The 22,143-nt window shown below is 47.6% G+C and overlaps 1 protein-coding gene across 1 annotated transcript in view; it reads left to right on the top strand.

Annotated features, from left to right (window-relative positions):
- The window catches only part of GREP1 (glycine rich extracellular protein 1), a 49,025-nt gene that overhangs the window by 17,610 nt on the left and 9,272 nt on the right, over positions 1 to 22,143 (top strand). Inside the window, exons 2-7 of the mRNA XM_056864285.1 lie at positions 16,719 to 16,772; positions 17,459 to 17,506; positions 18,411 to 18,458; positions 19,377 to 19,406; positions 20,347 to 20,385; positions 21,864 to 21,908. Coding sequence (XP_056720263.1) covers positions 16,719 to 16,772; positions 17,459 to 17,506; positions 18,411 to 18,458; positions 19,377 to 19,406; positions 20,347 to 20,385; positions 21,864 to 21,908 — 264 coding nt within the window. The remainder of the gene's footprint in view (positions 1 to 16,718; positions 16,773 to 17,458; positions 17,507 to 18,410; positions 18,459 to 19,376; positions 19,407 to 20,346; positions 20,386 to 21,863; positions 21,909 to 22,143) is intronic.

The raw sequence follows: 22,143 nt of genomic DNA, 5'->3' as shown, positions 1-22,143 counted from the left end.
ATTCTCTCCAGGGGAACTGATCTCTGTCATCGGGAGATCAGCCGTCCCGGCATCTCCCCCTAGAACGGCCGTGCCACATTCTTCCCTTATGCTTCTTGACCTCGTGTGTCTGTCTGGACATCCCGTGTTGTCCCAGCCGACTCTTCTTCCCCCAAATTCTCAAACATCGTACCCACCTGCTACATTCTTTTCCAGGGATCTGCTGTTTGACTTTCCCACCACGGGCAGCTGGTTTCGGATAGGGTAGCCACAAGATGGCCATACCTTCAGGGACAAACAGAGCAACCCCTGCCCCCCCCCCCATAATCCAGACACTCGCTGGAACACCCTTGTGCAGTATTTTTCAAAATATGCATTAGAGGACCGGGCGGTGGGATCGTTTCAAAGACTGGGATGCATGCATTGTAAGAGATAGCTTATGGTCTAGTTTGAGAAAGGTGGGGCGGCACAGAAGCTAAGACGTAGCCATTAGGGTTGCCAGCCTCCAGGTACTAGCTGGAGATCTCCTGCTATTACAACTGATCTTCAGCCGATAGAGATCAGCTCCCTGGAGAAAATGGCCGCTTTGTCCTCCCGGTCTCCTGCCTCCGCCTCGCGGAGAGGCGAAGAGTTCTAGCAGCCTTCGGGCGCGTGTTGTGCTCACAGGATGCTGTTTTGGATCATCATTGACGCGGCCACACTTGCCTAGGGGTCCTGCACTGAACTTATACTTACCAACTTGCTTTGGGACCTTCATATCACAGTCTCTTTTTCTTTATTGGCATCATTACAGCCATATATATTGTATTGTGTATGTGTATAGCGAATACCATTGTGATAAGCTACACTGTATTAGAATCTCACGAATTATAAGATAGTTGTTACACATTGAGCTCGTGTGCTGCTTTTTTTCTAACTAGCATCCAGGAACTAGCTGGAGATCTCCTGCTATTACAACTGATCTCCAGCCGATAGAGATCAGTTCACCTGGAGAAAATGGCCGCTTTGTCCATTGGACTCTATGGCATTGAAGCCCTTCCCTTCCCCAAACCCCACCCTCCCCAGGCTCCACCCCCAAAACCTCCAGCCGGTGGCGAAGAGGGTCCTGGCAACCCTAGTAACCATGGCTTGAAATCTCCTCTCTCCAGATATGGGTGAAGTGGGTTCCCGGTTCCTGACTGGCAGATGCGAGGCCCTTATTCACAAAGCCAACCAAAAACATTGATAACTCTTTAGAAGCTCCACACACCCAAATAAGATTTGGACCACTACAAATCTTCCGTCTCCAGGCTTGAGGGACTCTGGCCCTCAAGGGGACCTATGCTGTTCCCCTGTTCAAAGCCTGCCTTTTGTGCAAGCTGCTCCACAGTGTGATGCCCCCCCTCGAAGAAACTGGGGGGAGTTTTAGATGAGCCCTAAATAGGTTTGCCAGTCCCTTGGTAAGGGTGGGGGGAATTCCCCCACCCCAGAACCTGTTGCTCTCCAAGCAGCAGCAAGAGGATTAAAAAAACACAGACATATATGGCAAAGTAGGGTCGCCTCTTTGCTACTGGTGGGAGGCTTTTGGGGCAGAGCCTGAGGAGGGGATGGGAGGGACTTCGATGCCATAGAGTCCAATTGCCAAAGCTGCCATTTTCTCCAGGGGAACTGAGCTCTACCGGCTGGAGATCAGTTGTAATAGCAGGAGATCTCCATCTAGAACCTCAGTTTAATGTTTGGAAGGATTTCTCTCCTAATATTTTGTATGTGAAGGGGGGGTCTTCTTCCTTTGAACCTCAAGTATAGGTGAGAAAGCCATGTTTTGTGGACATGATACCAGAGAATTCTGCCTGGCAAGGGACCTAGTAGAGAATGGGTTTCCACATCCACATGCAGAGAACCCAGGAGTCCTGGCTTACCAGTCTTAGTTCTGACTGTCTCTGCCCCATCCTTCCCCAGAGATCCCAAGGGTGCTGGCAGCCAGGTACATGCGAGTCCAATGGGACAGGGACACCAAGAGTCCTTTCTCCTCCCCGCTTCCCCACAAACCATTCTGGCTGCATTCCAGGCTTCCTGTATCTTTCCGTTGTTTTCATGCCCAGTTTAACTGGATGGACTCTAAATGGGATTTATTGGTGGTTCCTGGCACTTTTCGAGCATGGGAAATTTCCTTCCACAATGCTTTTTCTTTCAGATGTGACCTGGAGACACCCCGGTTTCGACTCAGGGAGCAGAGGTATTTTTTAAGCAGCATAAACTGCAGCAGCAGTAACAGAACGAGAGCCATTAGGCGCACTAGATCTGAAAGAAGCAACAGGATGATTTCATTCCTTCCAGAAGCTGACCATGGCTCAGTGGCAGAGCATCTGCTTGGCATGCAGAAGGTCCCAGGTTCAATCCCCGGCATCTCCAGTTAAAGGGTACTAGGCAGGTAGGTGATGTGAAAGACCCCTGCCTGAGACCCTGGAGAGCCGCTGCCAGTCTGAGTAGACAATACTGACTTGGATGGACCAAGGCTCTGATTCAGTATAAGGCAGCTTCATGTGTTCAAAACATCTTTGGAGTATACGTCTGATTGTATTATAAGAAAGAGAGCTGCTTGGTTCAAACATAACCCAAATTAAAGATAAGCCAACACCATCTTAAAGACTAACAAAATGTATTCCAGTATAAGCTTTGGGGAGGGGCCGTGGCTCAGTGGTGGAGCATCTGCTTGGCATGCAGAAGGTCCCAGGTTCAATCCCTGGCATCTCCAGTTAAAGGGACTAGGGGTCAAGTAGGTGATGTGAAAGACCTCTGCCTGAGACCCTGGAGAGCCACTGCTGGTCTGAGTAGACTTTGATGGACCAAAAGTCTGATTCAGTATAAGGCAGCTTCACATGTTCATGACTTTGCTGTTGTGAAATGTGCAAAATCAGAGGAGCCAAACCAGGGGCCATCTGTGTACCTTTTATATTATTATATTCACGCCTAAAGAGTAGGGGAGTCTCATTTGCTTTTACAGAAAATGAAGCATGCAGGTGAGGGAACTAAACCCCGTCCTTTCCCCTCTCTTCCTTTGCTTTGTTCCATTGTTAGACTCATCTTTCTCCCAAGCCAGCTCTGATGGCATCAGAAGCAGGTGCTTCTCAGTGTCCCAGGTAGTCCACAGAGTTATGAAATTGACTGGACCCACTTGCGGAGTGGTCTAGTCAGTTTCACTCAAGAAAGAAAACTTACTAGAAGGTGCGAGTTGTCTTGAAACCTTTCCTTTTGCGTGATATCTACATTTGGGTTCTGCATTTTAACGCAATAGTTATGCATAAGGGGGCGTGGGGACGGGAGGTTCAGACACTGTTCACGCATGCCTCTATGCTGCTTGCTGCTGCTTCCACAATAGAGTGGCCAACCTCCAGGTACTAGCTGGAGATCTCCTGCTGTTACAACTGATCTCCAGCCAATAGAGATCAGTTCACCTGGAGAAAATGCCGCTTTGGCAATTGGACTCTATGGCATTGAAGTCCCTCCCCTCCCAAAATCCTGTCCTCCTCAAGCTCCGCCCCAAAATCCTCCTGCCGGTGGCGAAGAGGGACCTGGCAACCCTATTCTACAAGTCTGGTTGGCATCTGGAAGGAAAGCTCCCTAGGACCCCTGTGTTTGATTCCAAGGTTCAATTCTGCTAATGGTGGAGACTTCCAATACTGGAACAAACCTCTTCCCATGGAGAAAGACTCCTTGGATCAGAGGAAGACTCTACTATCAGTGAGATGGAACCTTTTACTTGTTTATTTTTATTTATTTATTCTGCAATTATACCCGCCCTGAGGCCAGGCTCAGGGCGGGTAGCATCATTTCAAATACGTCGATAGTGATAAGCAATAAAATTAACAATAACTTTAAGTTAAAACAATAAAATCCCAACTAAAATAATCCTTAACTCACAAACTCAAGATGGCGCCTAAATTACACCCAAATTCATGTTTGCCCGAAAAAAGCGACGGGTTGCCCCTCAAGACAACACACCACAACATAAAAAGGAGGGGGAGGAGGCCAGCAAGATGATCTCCGTGGAGTGGGGTGGAGAGGCCAGCAAGATGATATCCGCGGCTGCCCTCAACTGTAGGCCTGGTGGAATAACTCTGATCCAACCCTGAATAACTCTGATCCAACACTGCCTTGAACGCCAAAGAAACAAGGCAAGGTAATACTGATGCATTTCATAAATGCATAAAATATAGCTTGTATTTTTTTTAGAGCCAGCATGGTTAAGAGTGGCGGACTCTAATCTGGAGAACTTGGTTTGATTCCCCACTCCTCCACATGCAGCCCACTGGGTGACCTTGGGCTAGTCACAGTTCTCTCAGAACTCTCTCAGCCACACCTACCTCACAAGGTGCCTGTTGTGGGAGAGAAGGGAAGGTGATCGTAAGCCGCTTTGAAACTCCTTTCAGTAGAGAAAAGCAGGGTATAAAAACCAACTCTTATTATTACTTTTTTTTGTTTTAGACTATTGTTTGAAATTAGTTGCAGGGGAAAGAGGATGGTGGTTGCCTCTGAATATCCTTTAGTCCTCGTTTTGTCCAACCATCCACTCTGGTCACTACCATTCCTCCCTCCACTGCACGCATCCACCAAGACCATCTGGATCAAGCCCCCGCATACCCGCCCTGACTTAAGGAATAGTTCATAGACCAAGAATGTTGATGTGTCTTTCGACAGCCAAGAAAGCAGGAAAAGGGCTGTGTGTGTGTTGGCCTTGGAATCAATGGGGAGGTCATGCTTATTGGGGAAGGGGGCACACTGTGCACCAAGATGGGTCACAGCCCAAGGTCAGCAAAGACCAGAGAAATGGGACAACAGCAGCAGAAAATGGGTGTCCAGCCCAACCTGTTTGTGGTGGAAAGTAATGATCGGAGACAACAAAAGAGAAAGGGGAAAGAAGAAGAAGAAGAGTTGGTTTTTAAACAGTATGCCGACTTTCTCTACCACTTAAGGCAGAATCAAACCGGCTTACAATCACCTTCCCTTCCCCTCCCCACAACAGACACCCTGTGAGGTAGGTGGGGCTGAGAGAGCGTGACTTGCCCAAGGTCACCCAGCTGGCTTCGTGTGTAAGAGTGGGGAAACAAATCCAGTTCACCAGATTAGCCTCCACCACTCACGTGAAGGAGTGGGGAATCAAACCCGGTTCTCCAGATCAGACTCCACCGTTCCAAACCACCGCTCTTAACCACTACACCACGCTGGCTCTCCTACACCATGATGGAAAGTATTTAATAATTAAAATGCCCCTATGCATTTCACATATGCTTCCTCAGGGAGATCTTTCTTAACTCAAACGTCCCAAGCAAGCAATGAAACAATCGTGAATCCTAATGATCACCATGCATCTCAAGTGTTCAAAGCGCTTCAGATGCAGGTAATCGCTGTGATCCAGACAACAGCCTTGTAAAGTAGGCTGGTGTGATCTCCACGGCTGCTTCTGCATGGGGATTCCCCCCCCCCCCCCCCGTACAGACAGCAGGAGGAGGGAAGGCGGCATAGTATAGCCCGATCTCATCAGATCTCAGAAGCTAAGCAGGGTCACTCCTTGGAAAGGAGGCCACCAAGGAAGACTCTGCAGAGGAAGGCACTGGCAAACCCCCTCTGCTTCTCACTTGCCTTGAAAGCCCCTTGCTGAGGCTACCACAACTTGGCTGCACGTACATACATAAAGAGTCCCCAAAGTGTGTGGAAACCTCTGTGTCATCTGTGATTGTCTCCCCACCACCACACCAGCGTGGTGGTGAACCAGGTGGTGGTTAAGAGCGGTGGTTTGGAGCAGTGGACTCTGATCTGGAGAAGCGGGTTTCGTTCCCCACTCCTCCAGGTGAGCGGCGGACGCTAATCTGGTGAACCAGGTTGGTTCCCCCACTCCTCCACATGAAGCCAGTTGGGTGACCTTGGGCTAGTCCCAGCTCTCTCAGCCCCATCTACCTCACAGGGTGTCTGTTGTGGGGAGGGAAGGTGATTGTAAGCCGGTTTGATTCTTCCTCAAGTGGCCAAGAAAGTCGATATATAAAAACTAACTCTTATTATTATTATTTGTACTACTGATAGGCATAGTGACAGGACCATTGTTAGCATAAGAACATGTCTTTTGTCTGTGTATGTCTGTCGGTTATCCCTGTCTTCTGGAAGGGGGTTTCAGAGCAGCTTCCATAAGGCCCCAAGAGACTCCTGGCTGAGGCAAGAATGCAGCCATGCAGAGGGGCCGTGGCTCAGTGGTAGAGCATCTGCTTGGCATGCAGAAGGTCCCAGGTTCAACCCCCAGCATCTCCAGTTAAAGGGACCAGGCAAGTAGGTGATGTGAAAGACCCCTGCCTGAGACCCTGGAGAGCCGCTGCCGGTCTGAGTAGACAATACTGACTTCAATGGACCCAGGGTCTGATTCAGCTTCATGTGTTCAAGAGGCATTAAATGTGGGTAACTAGCAGAGCCGCTAAGCGCCAAGTGTTCCTGCCTCTCCCAAACTTGCAGCGGGCATTTGAGGCACTTTCATGAACAAGAGCTGGCAGGGAACCCATGATTAACAGCCCTCACAGCTTCCAGACAGTTTAAACATACTTGGGACCTGGGAGGGGGGGGATTACACAGCTGGCTGGACGAGAGTTTTCCAAACAGGCAGGCGGGTGCCTTACAGCATAGGGGTGGAAGCCAAGCAGTTGTTTACCTTGGCCGAGGATGGCAGGTTTTGCAAATGACCCTACAGAGCGGCTTTGAAGTCCACAGGGCAGGTAGGCTGGGCTCACTCACCCTTTTTTTTTTAATGGCCAAAGGCTGCGTGTTTTTTTGGAGCTGTGCAACAGGCAGGAGTTTAACCGGTGAAGCTTTTCCATCAGGGCTGTAAAATGATGGTAGAGCAAGCAGCCCCTGCTGGATTTTCCCTACTAGTAAAGCTTTATGTTTCCCCCTTCATTTTATCTTCTTGTGTTGTGCTTTTCAAAGCTTTTATTGTTGTCCAGTTGATTGTTGTAGCTGCTGGTTTTATTGGATTTTACTGATTTGGCATGAATTTTTAAATTTATTACTTTTACTTCCAGAGCCTAAAATAATACATGAATTTGTTGTGTTGGTCAGAAGCCATGCTAGACAAGAAGGTGGCTTATTGGTCCAGGAAGATCTGATTCTCACTTTGGGTACAAGAGGTCCTCAGTTCAGTTCCCCAGGAGAGCCTGTTCTGGTGGAGACAGAGGTGCTACCTCTTCAGAAAACTTAATGGTATGATGTAGCCTGATCTCGTCAGATATCAGAAGCTAAGCAGGGTCAGTAGTGGATGGGACACCACCAAGCATGATTTAGTGGTTAAGAGCCATGGTTTGGAGCGGTGGAGTCTGATCTGGGGAAACGGGTTTGATTCTCCACTCCTCCACATGAGTGGCAGATGCTCATCTGATGAACTGGGTTTGTTTCCTCACTCCTACACAAGACGCCAGCTGGGTGACCTTGGGCTAGTCACACTCTCTCAGCCTCACCTACCTCACAGGATGTCTGTTGTGGGGAGGGGAAGGTGATTGTACACCGGTTTGATTCTCCCTTAAGTGGGAAAGTCGACATATAAAAACCAACTCTTCTTCTTCTTCTTCTTCTTCGAAGACTCTGCAGAGGAAGGCGATGGTAAACCATCCCTGCTTCCCACTTCCTTTGACAGCCCCTGGCTGGGGTCACCTAAGTCAGTTATACATGACAGCACATCCATACATAAAGAGCCAGTACAACATAGTGGTTAGAGTGTTGGACTAGGATCTGAGAGACCCAGGTTCAAAAACCCCATGCTGGGATGGATCCAACCATTCACCAAGGAGCCTAGTTCCTTCAGAAACTTCCTCCAACCAGGACCGGATCTACTGCTTTTTTTTTTTTAAGGGAGGCAAAAGTATAAATTGATGCCCCCCATTTATTATACGCATATTTTTTCTTTATAGTATCTGCTGCTGCTGCTGCTCCCTCCTGTGCGCTGCCCAGGTCAGTGGATAAGAGTGGTAGACTCTAATCTGGAGAACCCGGTTTGATTCCCCACTCCTCCACATGAGCGGCGGACTCTAATCTGGATGTACAGGGTTCGATTCCCCACTCCTCCGCATGAGCGGTGGACTCTAATCTGGATGTACAGGGTTCGATTCCCCACTCCTCCACATGAAGCCTGCTGGGTGACCCTGGGCTAGTCACAGTTTCTGTCAGAATTCTCTCAGCCCTGCCTACCTCACAAGGTGTCTGTTGTGGGGAGAGGAAGGGAAGGCGATTGTAAGCCGGTTTGAGACTCCTTAAAACGTAGAGAAAATCAGGGTATAAAAACCAACTCTTCTTCTTCTTTAATTTAACAAGTGCTTTATAAAAAAATTTTTTTAACAAGTGCTATGTAATGAAGTCAGAAGTCCTGATATTTGGGTGGGTGTATGTCTGGAGCGTTTGTGTACGCACAATGCACACAGGGGTGCAAAGATGTGTCTGATAGCATTGCCAACTAACGCAGGTGTGAATAAATGTGTGTTGAACGGCTGGGTTAGCAGCAAGGTGTTGCTGTGTCTGTATTGCCTACCTCTCTCCTGGGGGGTCCGCTGAGAGCCCATTGGGTAGAATGAAAAGGGTGTGGCCTGCACAGCCAATGATGGGAGGAGGTGGGCAGGAGGCGGGGCATGAGCAGGGAATAAAAGGAGCAGCTCCCCCACCTGAACCCCTTGAGGGGTCCTGAGACTCTGAGCAGTTCCTCCTGCTTCACGATGACTGCTATGAATCTCTGCACGTCGCTTCTTCTCTTGTGCCTGGCCAGAGGAAGCCTGCAGGGTGGTAAGTCTGGGAGATGGAGTTGGAAGGTGGGGGGAGGATTAAGCAAGGAAGAAAGAAGATCACTAGGAAAGAGAATTTAGTTAATTTCTTTGTATCAGAGGAATCACATCTCTCGAGAAAGGAAAACCATTTGCAATTCGGACTTTTTAAAGAAAAGGATTACCAAAGAGAACATGTCAAATGCTTATGAAATTATCAACAACATGGAGAGAAAGAATAATGAGAGGCTCGCCTTCATAACACAAAGGCCATTCATGCATGGAAAGTTTTGCCTTGGATTTGCCGTTCTCTAGATGCACATTTTCCCCATCCAGATCCTCAAAACTCAAAGATAAGCCCCCATGCAGAGTTCTGAGAATTCGGATGGGAAAAAATGTGCATCTAGAGAGCTGCAAATCCAAGGCGAAAACCTCCCGTGTATAAATGCCAAGTTGGTGGGGGGGGGGTTACCCAGTGCAATTGCTTAGCTGTGAGTTCGATACAAGCAAAGGGGAAGCATTTCGGTGCACACCCCTTAATTATCCTATGGAATTCAGTGCCACAATTAACTTTATTTATTTAGATATTTATGCCCTGACCTGGATAGCCCCAGGCTAGCCTGATCTTGTCAGATCTCAGAAGCTAAGCAGGGTTGGCGCTGGTTAGAATTTGGGTGGAATACCACGTTCTTGACGTGGAGGCAGGCAAACCACCTCCAAAAGTCTCTTGCCTTGAAAACCCTACGGGGTCACCATAAGTCAGCTGTGTCTTGACAGCGCACAAAAAAAGAGATTTATACCTCCCTTGTCTCCCCAATGGAGACCCAAAGCACCTTACAACATCATTCTCCCCTCTTTCATTTTATCCTCACAACAACATCCCTGTGAGGTAGGTTAGACTGAGAGTGTGAGTTTGTGAGTGAGAGAGAGACTGGTCCAGCATCACCTAGTGAGCTTTCATGGCAGAGTCGGGTTTTGAACTCGGGTCTGCCAGATCCTAGGATGACACTGTAACCACCCTGTCTTTCAGTTCTGCAAGATGCAGTGTCAGCTGCCACTAGCTTTAATGACCTTTTGCAAAGGATAGGTCCATCGATCGGCTGTGACAGCCAAAAATAGAACCTTCATGGCCAGAGGCAGGATACCTCAGCTGAAGGGCATTAAAAGAAAGACATTGATTAATCAAGCTTCTCTTGGCAGTATCCCGGCAGCATCTGCTTGGCTAGATGACAAATGGAAATCTGGTCTGATCCAGCAAAATGGAGACAAAAAGCCATGAATGGTGCAAGGGAATAAAATTTAATAAATAAAAAAAAACCCTAAGCATTTCACACGAGAGAGCCACCGTTTAAGAGCGGTGGTTTGGAGCGGTGGATTCGGATCTGGAGAACTGGATTTGTTTCCCCACTCCTACACACGAAGCCAGCTAGGTGACCTTGGGCTAGTCACACTCTCTCAGCCTCACCTACCTCACAGGGTGTCTGTGGTGGGGAGGGAAAGGGCAGGTGATTGTAAGCCAATTTGAGTCTTCCTTAAGTGCTAGAGAAAGTCAGCATATAAAAACCAACTCTTCTTCTTCATCTTGATCTTGATCTTTCTCTGCTCGAGCATCCCATGCAAGCAATAAAACAATTCATAATTAGGGTTAGAGGTACTTTATTAAATTGTATTCCCTTGTACCATTTGTTGCTTTATGTTTTTATTTTGGTGCGCCCCCCTCTCTTTTTTGCTTGATTACTTATCCAGCAAAAACAGCTTTTTGGTTCTTAGCAGAAGTGGGGGTCTTCAACGAACAGCACAGAGAATCACACATTAAATATTTGGATACCGGGATGCAGACGGAGCGTGCAGGGACTCTGATCCCGAATGAGCTCACTGGCCACCAGGCCTATGCCTCACTAGCAAAGTTGGATGTCAGATTTTCATCGCTTCCGTAGGGCTGCCAAGCTTCCCTGGAGACAGGAAGGATGTAAATGAAGGGATTAAATTAACAGTTTGGTAGTTAAGCTCATAAACCTATACTGGTGGGTGGGATTCTGAGTTCTCAAGTGGCTTTTAGCTGTCACAAATTTACAAACGGCCTGCTAAATTCTTGGGGAGAAACATGCAGAAATATTTTGTCACAGACAGAATCTCATGTGCCTCAAGATCAGTGACATCAAAACCTACTGGTCATAGGTTTTGAGGGTTAACATTCTTGGTTCTGTCCTCAGCTTTAGAGCATCTGGGGAAGCAGAATTCCCTGCTGCTCTTAACTTTCAGTGTGTTTCCCTTCCCCTTTCTAAGGTTCAAGTCAGTCGGAGCTACATTCCATCAGCGAGGCAAGGGGATTAATTTTTTTCCTCATTTGTACCTCCCCTTTCTTCTGGGACAGTCAAGGCGGTCTACATGGGATTCCTAGGAGGTCTCCCATACAAGCACTGACCAGAACTAGACCTGCTCAGCCTTAGCAAGGTGGCTTCCAACTGTATCCCAAGCTGGAACCATACCAAGCTGTTATTGACCACGAAGTTGCATTATGCCTTATACTTGGGGGGGTGGGGCTGTGGCCCAGCGGTAGAGCATCTGCTTGGCATGCAGAAGGTCCCAGGTTCAATCCCCGGCATCTCCAGTTAAAGGGACTAGGCAAGAAGGTGATGTGAAAGACCTCAGCCTGAGACCCTGGAGAGCCGCTGCCAGTCTGAGTAGACAATACTGACTTGGATGGACCAAGGGTCTGATTCAGTAGAAGGCAGCTTCATGTGTTCATCTACTGAATTAGACCCTTGGTCCACTGTCAGTATTGTCTACTCAGACTGGCAGCAGCTCTCCAGAGTCTCAGGCAGAGGTCTTTCACATCACCTGCTGCCTGACCCTTTTAACTGGAGATGCTAGGGATTGAACCTGGGACCTTCTGCATGCCAAGCAGATGCTCTACCACTAAGCCATGGCCCCTCTCCACGGCTCTCCAGAGCCTCAGGCAGAGGTCTTTCACATCACCTACTGCCTGACCCTTTTAACTGGAGATGCTAGGGATTGAACCTGGGACTTTCTGTATGCCAAACAGGCGCTCCACCACCGAGCCACAGCCCTTCAGCCACACTGAGCATCAGGAAGGATGGCTGAGGGGAAATTGTTTTTAAGAGTCTTGAGGTTTCGCCTGCATCCCAGCCTGTCACTAGTAATTCCCCCAACCCGTCCTTGGCTTCTTGTCTGACAGAATGTCCCAACTTGAGGAGAGGGAGCTTCGGGGTTCATATTGTTGAACAAAATCCAAAATCTGGACTTTCAAAAATCTGGGCCCATAACCTGTTGGAATATCTGTCGTGGAGATATTCCTGTATTTAGCAGAGTGCTTTAAGCTTAGCAGCAGCAGAAGCTACACATGCGTGCGTGTGTGAAAATAAAAGGATCATCAGTCGTTTGCTCTAATCAAACTAAAGTACATTTATTGTGGAAATACACCTTGGATAGGAAAGGACAAACAAGGGTTCTCTATCCTGATCTACCTTGCTAATTCTCTAGGTATAAAAGGGTATCTGCCTTCCACTCCATCTTGGGGTGGGAAGGCCTGGACGCGTGGCGCGCCCGTCTCCTAGGTCTTGCTTGGGTGATGGGCAAAGGCAAGAGAGAGAGAGAGGGGAAGTTTCCCTGACAATACATCCTCTAAACATCAAAGGGGCAGGAAATGAGGGTGAGGTGTAACTACAGATACCTCCTGAGTCCCGTCTATCTAGCTGACTCTCTGTGGTCGGTCCCCCCTCTTAATGTGTAGGCAAGTGACACCGTTAGGAAGGGCAGATTTTCCAACACATATGCCCTGTCTTGCGTCACGTCTCTGGCACAAAGACACCACATTCCTTCTATGCAGTTGCCAGCCCCGTACACAAAAGCCTCCTCAGTGGTCTCGTTGGAGGGAGAGGGGGGTTGACACCCCCCCTACAAAGGCAGGCAGGCTGGCAGGGCCGGGTCCCCGAGCCAGAAGACAGAGTGGGGTTCCAGGTGAACCCCAGGCCTGAATGTCTCCCCACTGTGATTAAATAATCCTCTGGAAGAGGGGGTGGGCAGGCGTTGAAAGGAGCTTTGTGGAAAGCCCCAGACTTGGCGTGATGGGAGTTTTCCGCCAGATGCCAGAGAGCCACGCTCTCGGCAAGTGAAACAACAAAAGATTCTTGTGGCACCCTTAAACTTGCTCTGGTTCTTTATTTGTGAAGCCGTCGGCTATACACGCTTGCAAGTGAACAAGCAGAGCTGATGGGCAGCAAAGGAATCAATTATCTGTCATGCAGGCTCTTGAAAAATAACATCGAAGGGGTACTTTCTTCCATTTCCTGTCCACAGTACCTCAACAGCCAATATGGGGGCATGGTTAGTGCTTTTGACCTAACATCTGGGAGACTCAGGTTTTTTGGGCCGTCAAGTCACAGCTGACTTATGGGGCCCCCGTAGGGTTTTCAAGGCAAGAGACGTTTGGAGGTGGTTTGCCTTGGCAGCCTCCGTGTCACGGCCTTGGTGTTCCTTGGAGGTTGCCCATCCAAATTCTAACCAGGGCCAACCCTGCTTAGGATGGGCAAGATCAGGCTAGCCCGGGGCTATCCAGGTCAGGGTTCGAATCCTTAGAGCCCGACAAAATTTTCCAGGGTAGTGTCTGTGACTCATTATCCTTTCTGTGTTGGATACATTGCAGCAGTAAAGCCGCAAGGAAATGGCCGGGGCTCCCCTTACTTCCCATCACTGATAAGGGGTAAGTATTCTCTTTTACGGATTCTGTGGACTGCCAAAAAAACAAATCAGTGGGTTATAGATCAAATCAAGCCTGAACTGACCCTAGAAGCTAAAATGACTCAACTGAGGCTGTCGTATTTTGGTCACGTCATGAGACGACAAGAGTCACTGAAAAAGACAGTCATGCTAGGAGAAGTTGAGGGCAGCAGGAAAAGAGGAAGACCCAACAAGAGATGGATTGACTCGATAAAGGAAGCCAGAGCCTTCAATTTGCAAGATCTGAGCAAGGTTGTCAAAGATAGGACATTTTGGAGGACTTTCATTCATAGGGTCGCCATGAGTCGGAAGCGACTTGACAGCACTTAACACACACACACATTCTCTGTTGTGCAATCCCCCCCTCCCCATCTGAAACACAGACACACGTATTGAGGTTCCTACGGGATCAACGGGAAACCTTTCCTTTCCTTTCAAGATCCACCTTAACACCACTGAAAGGGTGGGTTTAAATGTGTGTAGATTTACATGGAATTCATTTGTTGCGCATATACACAATGGTGGGTTTGTATCTCTGGAACAGATGATGGGAAGAGAGGCAGGGTTGCATAGTGGTTAACAGCGGTGAACTCTAATCTGGAAAACTGGTTTGATTCCCCACTCCTCCACATGAGCTGCAGACTCTAATCTGGAAAGCTGGGTTTGTTTCCCCACCCCTACACACACACACACACACACACATGAAGCCTGCTGAGTGACCTTGGACTAGTCACAGTTCTCGCTGAACTCTCTCAGCCCAACCAACTTCACAAAGGGTCTGTTGTGAGGATGGGAAGGGAAGGCGATTGTAATCTGCTTTGAGACTCCTTAAAGGCAGAAAAAGCGGATTGTAAAAACCAACTCTTCTTCTAAGCCAGGGGGTAACACTCTGCCACGGATCACGTGTCTGTTCCTTTCTCTTTTTTAAGGGGTTTGCCTCATTTTGACCGCATATAACTCCACTGGGCCCAGTCTTAGAAATTTTGAGAGCCACATATGTAGGGTTGCCAACTCCTGGTTGAGAAATTCCTGGAGATTTGAGGTGGAGAATGGGGAGGGCCGGCTTTGTGGAGAGGAGGGACTTCAGTGGGGTCTAATGCCACAGAGTTCTCCCTCCAAAGTAGCTATTTTCTCCAGGGAAACTGATCTCTGTCATCTGGAAATCAGTTGTAATTCTGACAGATCTCCAGGCCCCACCCAGAGGTTGGCAACCCTGTGTGTGGGTGTGTTAAGTGCCGTCAAGTCACTTCTGACTCATGGCGACCCTATGAATGAAAGTCCTCCAAAATGTCCTGTCTTTGACAGCCTCGCTCAGATCTTGAAAACTGAAGGCTGTGGCTTCCTTTATTGAGTCAATCCATCTCTTGTTGGGTCTTCCTCTTTTCCTGCTGCCCTCAACTTTTCCTGGCATGACTGTCTTTTCCAGTGGCAACCCTAAGGTGGGCTTAATGAAAAATGGCCCAAGCAAGCCCTTCAAGAGGCTAAGCAATTTTCTGGATCCTGTACAACCCGTAACATTCTCTGTCTCTCTCACACACACACACAAACATTCATCCCATACCTGCAGTCCTGTGACTCATGAAAGAACATTTTCTGTTTTATTTCTGTAACAATATAATTGGGAGCCAGCGTGGTGTAGTGGTTAAGAGCGGCTGACTCTAATCTTGAAAACCAGGTTTGATTCCCCACTCCTTCCCATGAAGCCTGCTGGGGGGCCTTGGGCCAGTCACAGTTCTCTCAGAACTCTCTCATCCCATGCGGAAGCAGGCCATGGCAAACCACCTCTGATTGTCTTTTGTCCTGAAAACCTTACAGGGTCGCCGTAAGTCAGCCGTGACTTGATGGCACTGCACACACAAAACTATATCAGTGGACTGTATCATATCAACAGGCTGGCAGCCTCTGCTGGGCTTTCCCCATGGCCTCTCATCCCCCTATCCATGTTTGGCTAGGGTTGCCAGGTCTTTCTTCACTACCAGCGGGAGGTTTTTGGGGTGGAGCCTGAGGAGGACGGGGTTTGGGGAGGGGAGGGACTTCAATGCCATAGAATCCAATGGCCAAAGTGGCCATTTTCTCCAGGTGAACTGATCTCTATCGGCTGGAGATCAGTTGTAATAGCAGGAGATCTCCAGCTGTTGGATATTTAATGCCCATGGATCGTGATTGTGGTTAGAAAGAGTCAATTCAGAGCACACAATAAGACAAGAGTCAAAGACTTTTTCTTAATCAAACAAAAATCCTTTACTTTCCTAAACAGGGTAGGTTACATGGGATGAAAACAAATAACAATCCTTGCCATCTAGTTCCCTATAAACTTGCTAGAGATTCTAGCAGGTACTATGGCTTAAATCCCTTTGTCTGTGTCCCAGCTCAAGAGAGCTGAAACAGGCATCTTGCATCTGTGAGATTCAAAAAGCAACTGACTATACTGCCCTAAACTTTTACAACCTTAACAAAGGAACAGGGCAATAAAGACAGTTCTTACTCCATGACTTTTGGCACGTTTGCAATGGCGATTTGCTAGCCAATAGAATACAACTGCTGACATAAACAAGTTAACCCTTTAATTGCCCTTGACAGAAATGGAACTCGCATTGAATCCCCAACACCAGCTAGGACCTGGAGCTTGGCAACCCTATGTCTGGCCCATGATCCCCTCCCTTGTAATGTTCTAAAAGCAGTAGCTGAGAGAGAATGGGGCCAGGTATGGGCTCCAGCCACCTTTTTCTCTTACTCCCGCCCCCTCCACATGGCTTTTATTCATGCCGGTCCCGATCCCCAGCATAGCTTTCTCAGGTGATCAAAGGAGGTATCCTCCTCCATTTGTCACCAGCAGAAAAGCTGGTTGGATCTTTGTTGGGTCTTAGGTAGCGAGTTTCATTGTATTTCAGTAAGCTATAGAAACTCCCAGATATGAATCTGGGAAGTGATAGGAAACTTAGAATGTAGTAAGGAATTTATTATTTTAAACTCAAGTTACCCTTCCCTGATGTTAGTAAGTAAAGTTGATTTTTGCGAAGAGAACAGACTGCGAGTCTTTATTGTGTGCGTGCAACCTTAATTAGCTTCTATCGCTCATACCATTAATATTCAACGATCCATTTCCTCTGATAAGGGTATTAATTCCCATCAATCTTACCCTGTGGGGTCATGCCCCCAGGCAGAACACTGATCAAACCCCCTGTTTGATAGGAAAGGGGAGTTCAGCCTCTCTGTGTTATATGTCCCACTCCTCAGGTGTAGGAGGTGTGCAGCCAGGAGCCGGACTGGGACCAGCTGGAGCCAAAGCAGGTAAATGATACAAAGATCTTTGGGTGGTCTCTGCATTCCAGAGACCAACAATAGTAAATACATAGCCATCTGCCATTTGCTATCTATTATCATGAAGTACTTAAAATCAGAGCGCCGGTATAACTTTTGCCCCTTTATTACTGCAACTAAGAGGTACAATAATTGACCGTCTCAGTCTGTTATGCTGCTTCTGAAAAGTGCTAAACTAGGGTTCTTGAAGCATCTCAACAAGAGCGTTCCATGGAGGTGGAGTGGGGTTGCCAACCTCCAGGTAGTAGCTGGAGATCTCCCGCTATTACAGCTGGTCTCCAGCCGATAGAGATCAGTTCACCTGGAGAAAATGGCCGCTTTGGCAATGGGACTCTAGAGCATTGAAGTCCTTCCCCACCCCAAACCCTGCCCTCCTCAGGCTCTGCCCCCAAAATCTCCAGGTATTTCCCAACCCAGAGCTGGCAGCCCTAATGTGGAGTGGAAATCGTCCTTCTGCTGAGGTTTATACTTGGTGCAGCAACTGCAGAAGGGGGGGGTGTCTTTATTTTCAGTCCCTTTCCTAGTAATCCCTTTAAAATACGGTGTCTGGTAAATAAGATCCTGTATGTTGTGATCTGCAGTGAAACTCGTTCCATAATTATTCCTTTTGTTTTCATTTCCCTCTTCTGAAACCACTGTCTTCTTCCTCCTTGCAGGGAAATATCCTGGCTATGGAGGCCCAGGAGGTCTCCCCACAGGACTGGGTAAGTCTATCACAGATGCTGGAATAAAATGCCACAAAGTATGTGTGTGTGGGGGAGGGAACCATAAAAATACCTGTATATATGCAGAAAGCTGAACGAATCAGAGGCTTTCATCTGCCTCTTAAAGACTTGCAAAAGAGGTCTAGCAGCAGAATGAGGCGGCGTTCTGGAGATGACTGTACCACTACAGGAGGCGGTGTTCTGGGGATGACTGTACCACTTCATAGTGCAGGTGTGGGAACAACTGTTTTGAATGATTCTCTGCATAAAGAACTCCCTATAAACAGAAAACAGGTGTCACAGGCATAGATGGCTGGACTAAGATCCTTCTCCCTGCTAAGGCACATACAAGGTTACCAATCTCAAATAGGGCAGGGAGTTTTCCGGGAATTACAGCTGATCTCCAGACGACAAAGGAAATGGCCATTTCAGAGGGCAGACTCTGGGGTATGCCATAGAGTCTAGGAGAAACAGAAGTCCTAGAGGGACGACACTGTGCAGGAATCTACCAAGTCAGAGTTGCTGTTAGTTGCTCTGTCCTGTTAGTTGCTTTTGTGCTTGTTTTTAATTTGCAGGCGGTTTTTTGTTTTTGCTGTTAACATGGGGGAGTATTCCCAAATGGCCTACCCTCACCTGCATTCTGGAGTGGTACAGAGGATTCTACCATCTCCTTTGGATTGCTTGTATAGGCCAGGTGAACCTCCCTCAGGAGAACATTCCAGAAGGTGGAGACCAGCATAGGGATGACGCATGCATCTCTCAAGCAAACCATCCTAGATACATTGGACTTCCCCTGCCAATCATAACCAACCTTGGCAGTGGGAAGAACATAGCTGGAATAAAAGGTCTTTTAGGTGCAACACCATCTCCAGCTTTTAACCCTTCCTGTTTTCTGCTCTTTCAGGAGCCCAGAATGGATTTGGGGCTGGACCAAGCTTTATGGGCAGACCAGGTGAGCACAGCCAGTCCTAACAGGATGGGATGTTCCTTTCCTCAAGTGGTACCAGAGCCAAGACAAAGAGAGGCTGTTCTCTGCCAAGAGAGCTTGCAATCTCAGGGCCAGTTCCCAAGGGTCTTAAATGGAGATGCACCTTCTCAGGTGTAGATGTTGTATGGGAGCAGTCCCTACTTTCTCGTACCTCTTTTTGGCAAATCTCAGCTCTGTCAAGGGATGACTTGATATGATTTTGTAAGTGCGTGTTGCTCACCTGGATATTCTCCAGGGTCTCCAGTAGTTAAATCTGAGGGAGGATTGGATGCACCTGGCCTCTGGGGCACATGTTAGGGTCGCCAACCTCCAGGTAGTGGCTGGAGACCTCCTGCTATTACGACTGATCTCCTGCCGATAGAGATCAGTTCCCCTGGAGAAAAAGGCCGCTTTGGCAAATGGACTCTATGGCGTTGAAGTCCCTCCCCAAACCCCGCCCTCCTCAGGCTCCGCCCCCAAAACCTCCTGCTGGTGGCAAAGAGGGACCTGGCAACCCAAGGCCCATGTACATGTATGAACCCCAAGGCACTGTGCAGCACACAACCTGCCATTTCACACGTGTCACTTTTGAAGTGTCTTTTGAACGGTTGATAAAGCATCCGAGACAATTATGTTCTTTCTGATCTCTCTTCAAGCAAAACAATTAGCACCTGCTTTTGAGTCAGTGGCTTAATAATCAGCAGGCAGAGTAAAACTTTCAGCAGTTTAAGTAATGAGGGGGACACACAGGCAAAGGTCTTTGAGAACTGGGGCCGTACAAGAGTGTTTCTATTTGCACTTGTGAGATGGGGGGGGGGGGGCAGGCCGTGTTTTCTGAACCATGAGCCCCCCTGTCCTGCCATTCTGAGCCTTTTCTCTTTGACACTTTCTTCCTCCCCATAGGCTATGGTGTCCCAGCTGGTTATGGACCAGGTATGATGACCATTCTTTCTTCTTTGTACCCAGTGCGAGCATTGCAAGTTGATTCAGAGCAAGTGATCCTTAAAAGGGACACATACACTGCCATCCGACATGATTCCCTTTGCCTTAACGGACGCTGCATCCCCATTTTAGATCGGGTATTTCGGCCTTGGGTTCGGCACTAGGGTTGCCAACCTCCAGGTGGTGGTTGGAGATCTCCCGCTATTACAACTGATCTCCAGGTGACAGATCAGTTCACCTGGAGAAAATGGCTGCTTTGGAAGGTAGACTGTATGGCATTATAACCCATTGTAGTCCCTTCCTTACCCAGACCCCGCCCTCCTCCGGCTCCACACACCCCCAAAAAAAATATCCAGGTATTTCTTAACCTGGAGCTGGCAACCCTATATGGCACTTAGGCAGACAGTATATTTTCAGGGGAAAGACAGATACATTAATAAGAGACTGTGAATGTGCCCAGAGATCTTTATGGCTGCAGCATATCAACAAATCCAGTGCTGGGACAGGCAGCTGTTCCCTCCTCTCCACCCTGTGGTTGACTGGCTGTTTTAGTCCCTCCTTCTCTGATTGGTGGAAGTCTTCTGAAGCAGGGGCAGTGACAGAATGGAGGGTTGGCTATCTTACACAATTCCTTCCATTGGCAGATGGGGCAGCGATGGAAAATGGAGGGGTGACTATCTTAGCCCCTCCTTTTGTCATTGATGGCAGATTTCTGTAGCACAGGCAACAATAATGAACGGAAGGCTGGTTTTGATAGCCCCTGCCTCTTCTCCAGTAGTAGCAGGGGCAGTGAAGGCACAGATGAGCAGATCATGGTCTACAACCAGAGCTTCGTCCCCTCTGAAGGGTTAAGCTCTGGCAATAGGGAGCCAAGCTGTCTGAGATGTGGCCAAAGCAAAGATAACGCATCCTCATTTCTATCATCTTTTAGGATTAGGTGCTTATCCACAGGTTGGGAAGCAGAAGCCAGGTAACTATGAACACACTGGAGGGACACCGAGGACTGTTTTCCCAGGGTCTCTGATAGATCTGCATGAAACGTAGACAAGAAGGGTCTCCAACAAACCCCCATAATGCCTTATTTCTCACCTCCTCCCCCAAAATACTGAGAGAACTTTCCCACCAACATTCATTCTTATGGATTTGGTGGGACTTCGTAGTTGGAAATAAACAAAGTTGGAGCCGGTGGATCCATTCTGCTATTGGTTGACCTTTTCCCCAGCAGAAGGAGCCTTACGCTGATAGGAGATTCTTCCGAGAACTCCTTGTGCCGGAGGAATGGGCCACTGTTTGTGGAATGGTTCCATAGGATCCATCCCAGAGAATCCATTCAATTTGCCAAGTTTATCTTTAGTATTAAAGCTCTTTATTGTCTGTCGTCCGTCCCTCCCGTCCCCCCGCTAATCAGTTTCTCTGCATGGTTCATTGACCTCCTTTTGTACGGCTTCTGGCTATACTTAATTCTTTTTCAAATCTTAAAATTGATCCCTAAACTGTGACTTTTATAGGGATCCCATAAATTGCCTAATCTTGTCTCTGCTGTCCAGGTTCCCTAGATACGCTAGCCATTCTAATCATGATAGTGTCTTCATGGTGAATTTTCTACTTGAAGATAAGAATCCCACCATACTGTGGCAACGTTTTGTTATATTGCTACCAGAATACGGAGATCATTGTTGCTATCTGAAACAGCTTGCTAATTGTACTATTGTACGAGTACATAGTCGTATTTTTTAAATTTAATTTTTTTAAATGAAAATTTTTATTGTTATGCTGGTGAATGACTGTATTTTAGAAAATCTATCGATCGATCGATCTGTCTGTCTATCTAAAATTGATCATCATCATTTTATTTGCAGTCATAGACCATCAAACAAATTGAGTTTACATTACTGAATAATATAGAGTTAAACAAGTACAAAATACAATTAAAATTTAAATGCTTAAAAATGTTAAAAAAATGTAGAGGTACATAGCTAATTGCCCTGACCTGGATGGCCCAGGCTAGCCTGATCTCGTCAGATCTCAGAAGCTAAGCAGGGTCAGCCCTGGTTAGTATTTGGATGGGAGACCACCAAGGAATACCAGGGTTGCTGTGCAAAGGAAGGCACTGGCAAAACCACCTCTGTTAGTCTCTTGCCATGAAAACCCCAAAAAAGGGGTCGCCATAAGTCGGCTGCGACTTGACGCCACTTTACACACACACACATAGCTAATTAATATCAAATAGAACGAAAGCTGTATATTATTAAAATTGGAATGCTTAAGAATAGCAAAAGCTTGGTAAAATAAGTCTATCAGAAATGAACTTTAAGATGTTTTATTAAATGCAATTCAAATTGAAAACTGAAATTTGAGGGGAAAGCACATTGAACCAACAATGTTCTCTAAAAGAAATCGGTGTGATGTTTCTATTCTGATGTCATTCGTGGCAAATCTGTGTTCCAGGTTACCGAGGAGCTGGCTACCCCCGCGTTGGCCTCCCCTTAGGAGGTAAGTGCAGCCCCCAACTACCTTCAGACCTTTCCTTCTTCCCTATAACTCTTAGTGTTTAGGACTAGGATCTGGGAGGCCTGGGTTCAAATCCTGACACTGCCGTGAAGTTTACTGGAGGTCCTGGGGTCAGACATCGACTTTCAGTCTAACCAACCTCTGTTGAAAGAATAAAATGGAGAAGGGAGAACCGGGTTCTATGAGCTCCTTAGAGGAAGGGTGGGTAAAAATGTAT

Source organism: Euleptes europaea, chromosome 18 (assembly GCF_029931775.1).
Source record: "Euleptes europaea isolate rEulEur1 chromosome 18, rEulEur1.hap1, whole genome shotgun sequence".
NCBI classification, from domain to species: domain Eukaryota; kingdom Metazoa; phylum Chordata; class Lepidosauria; order Squamata; family Sphaerodactylidae; genus Euleptes; species Euleptes europaea.
The sequence above is the reverse complement of the archived record's forward strand: the minus strand, read 5'-3'. Positions and strand labels throughout refer to the sequence as shown.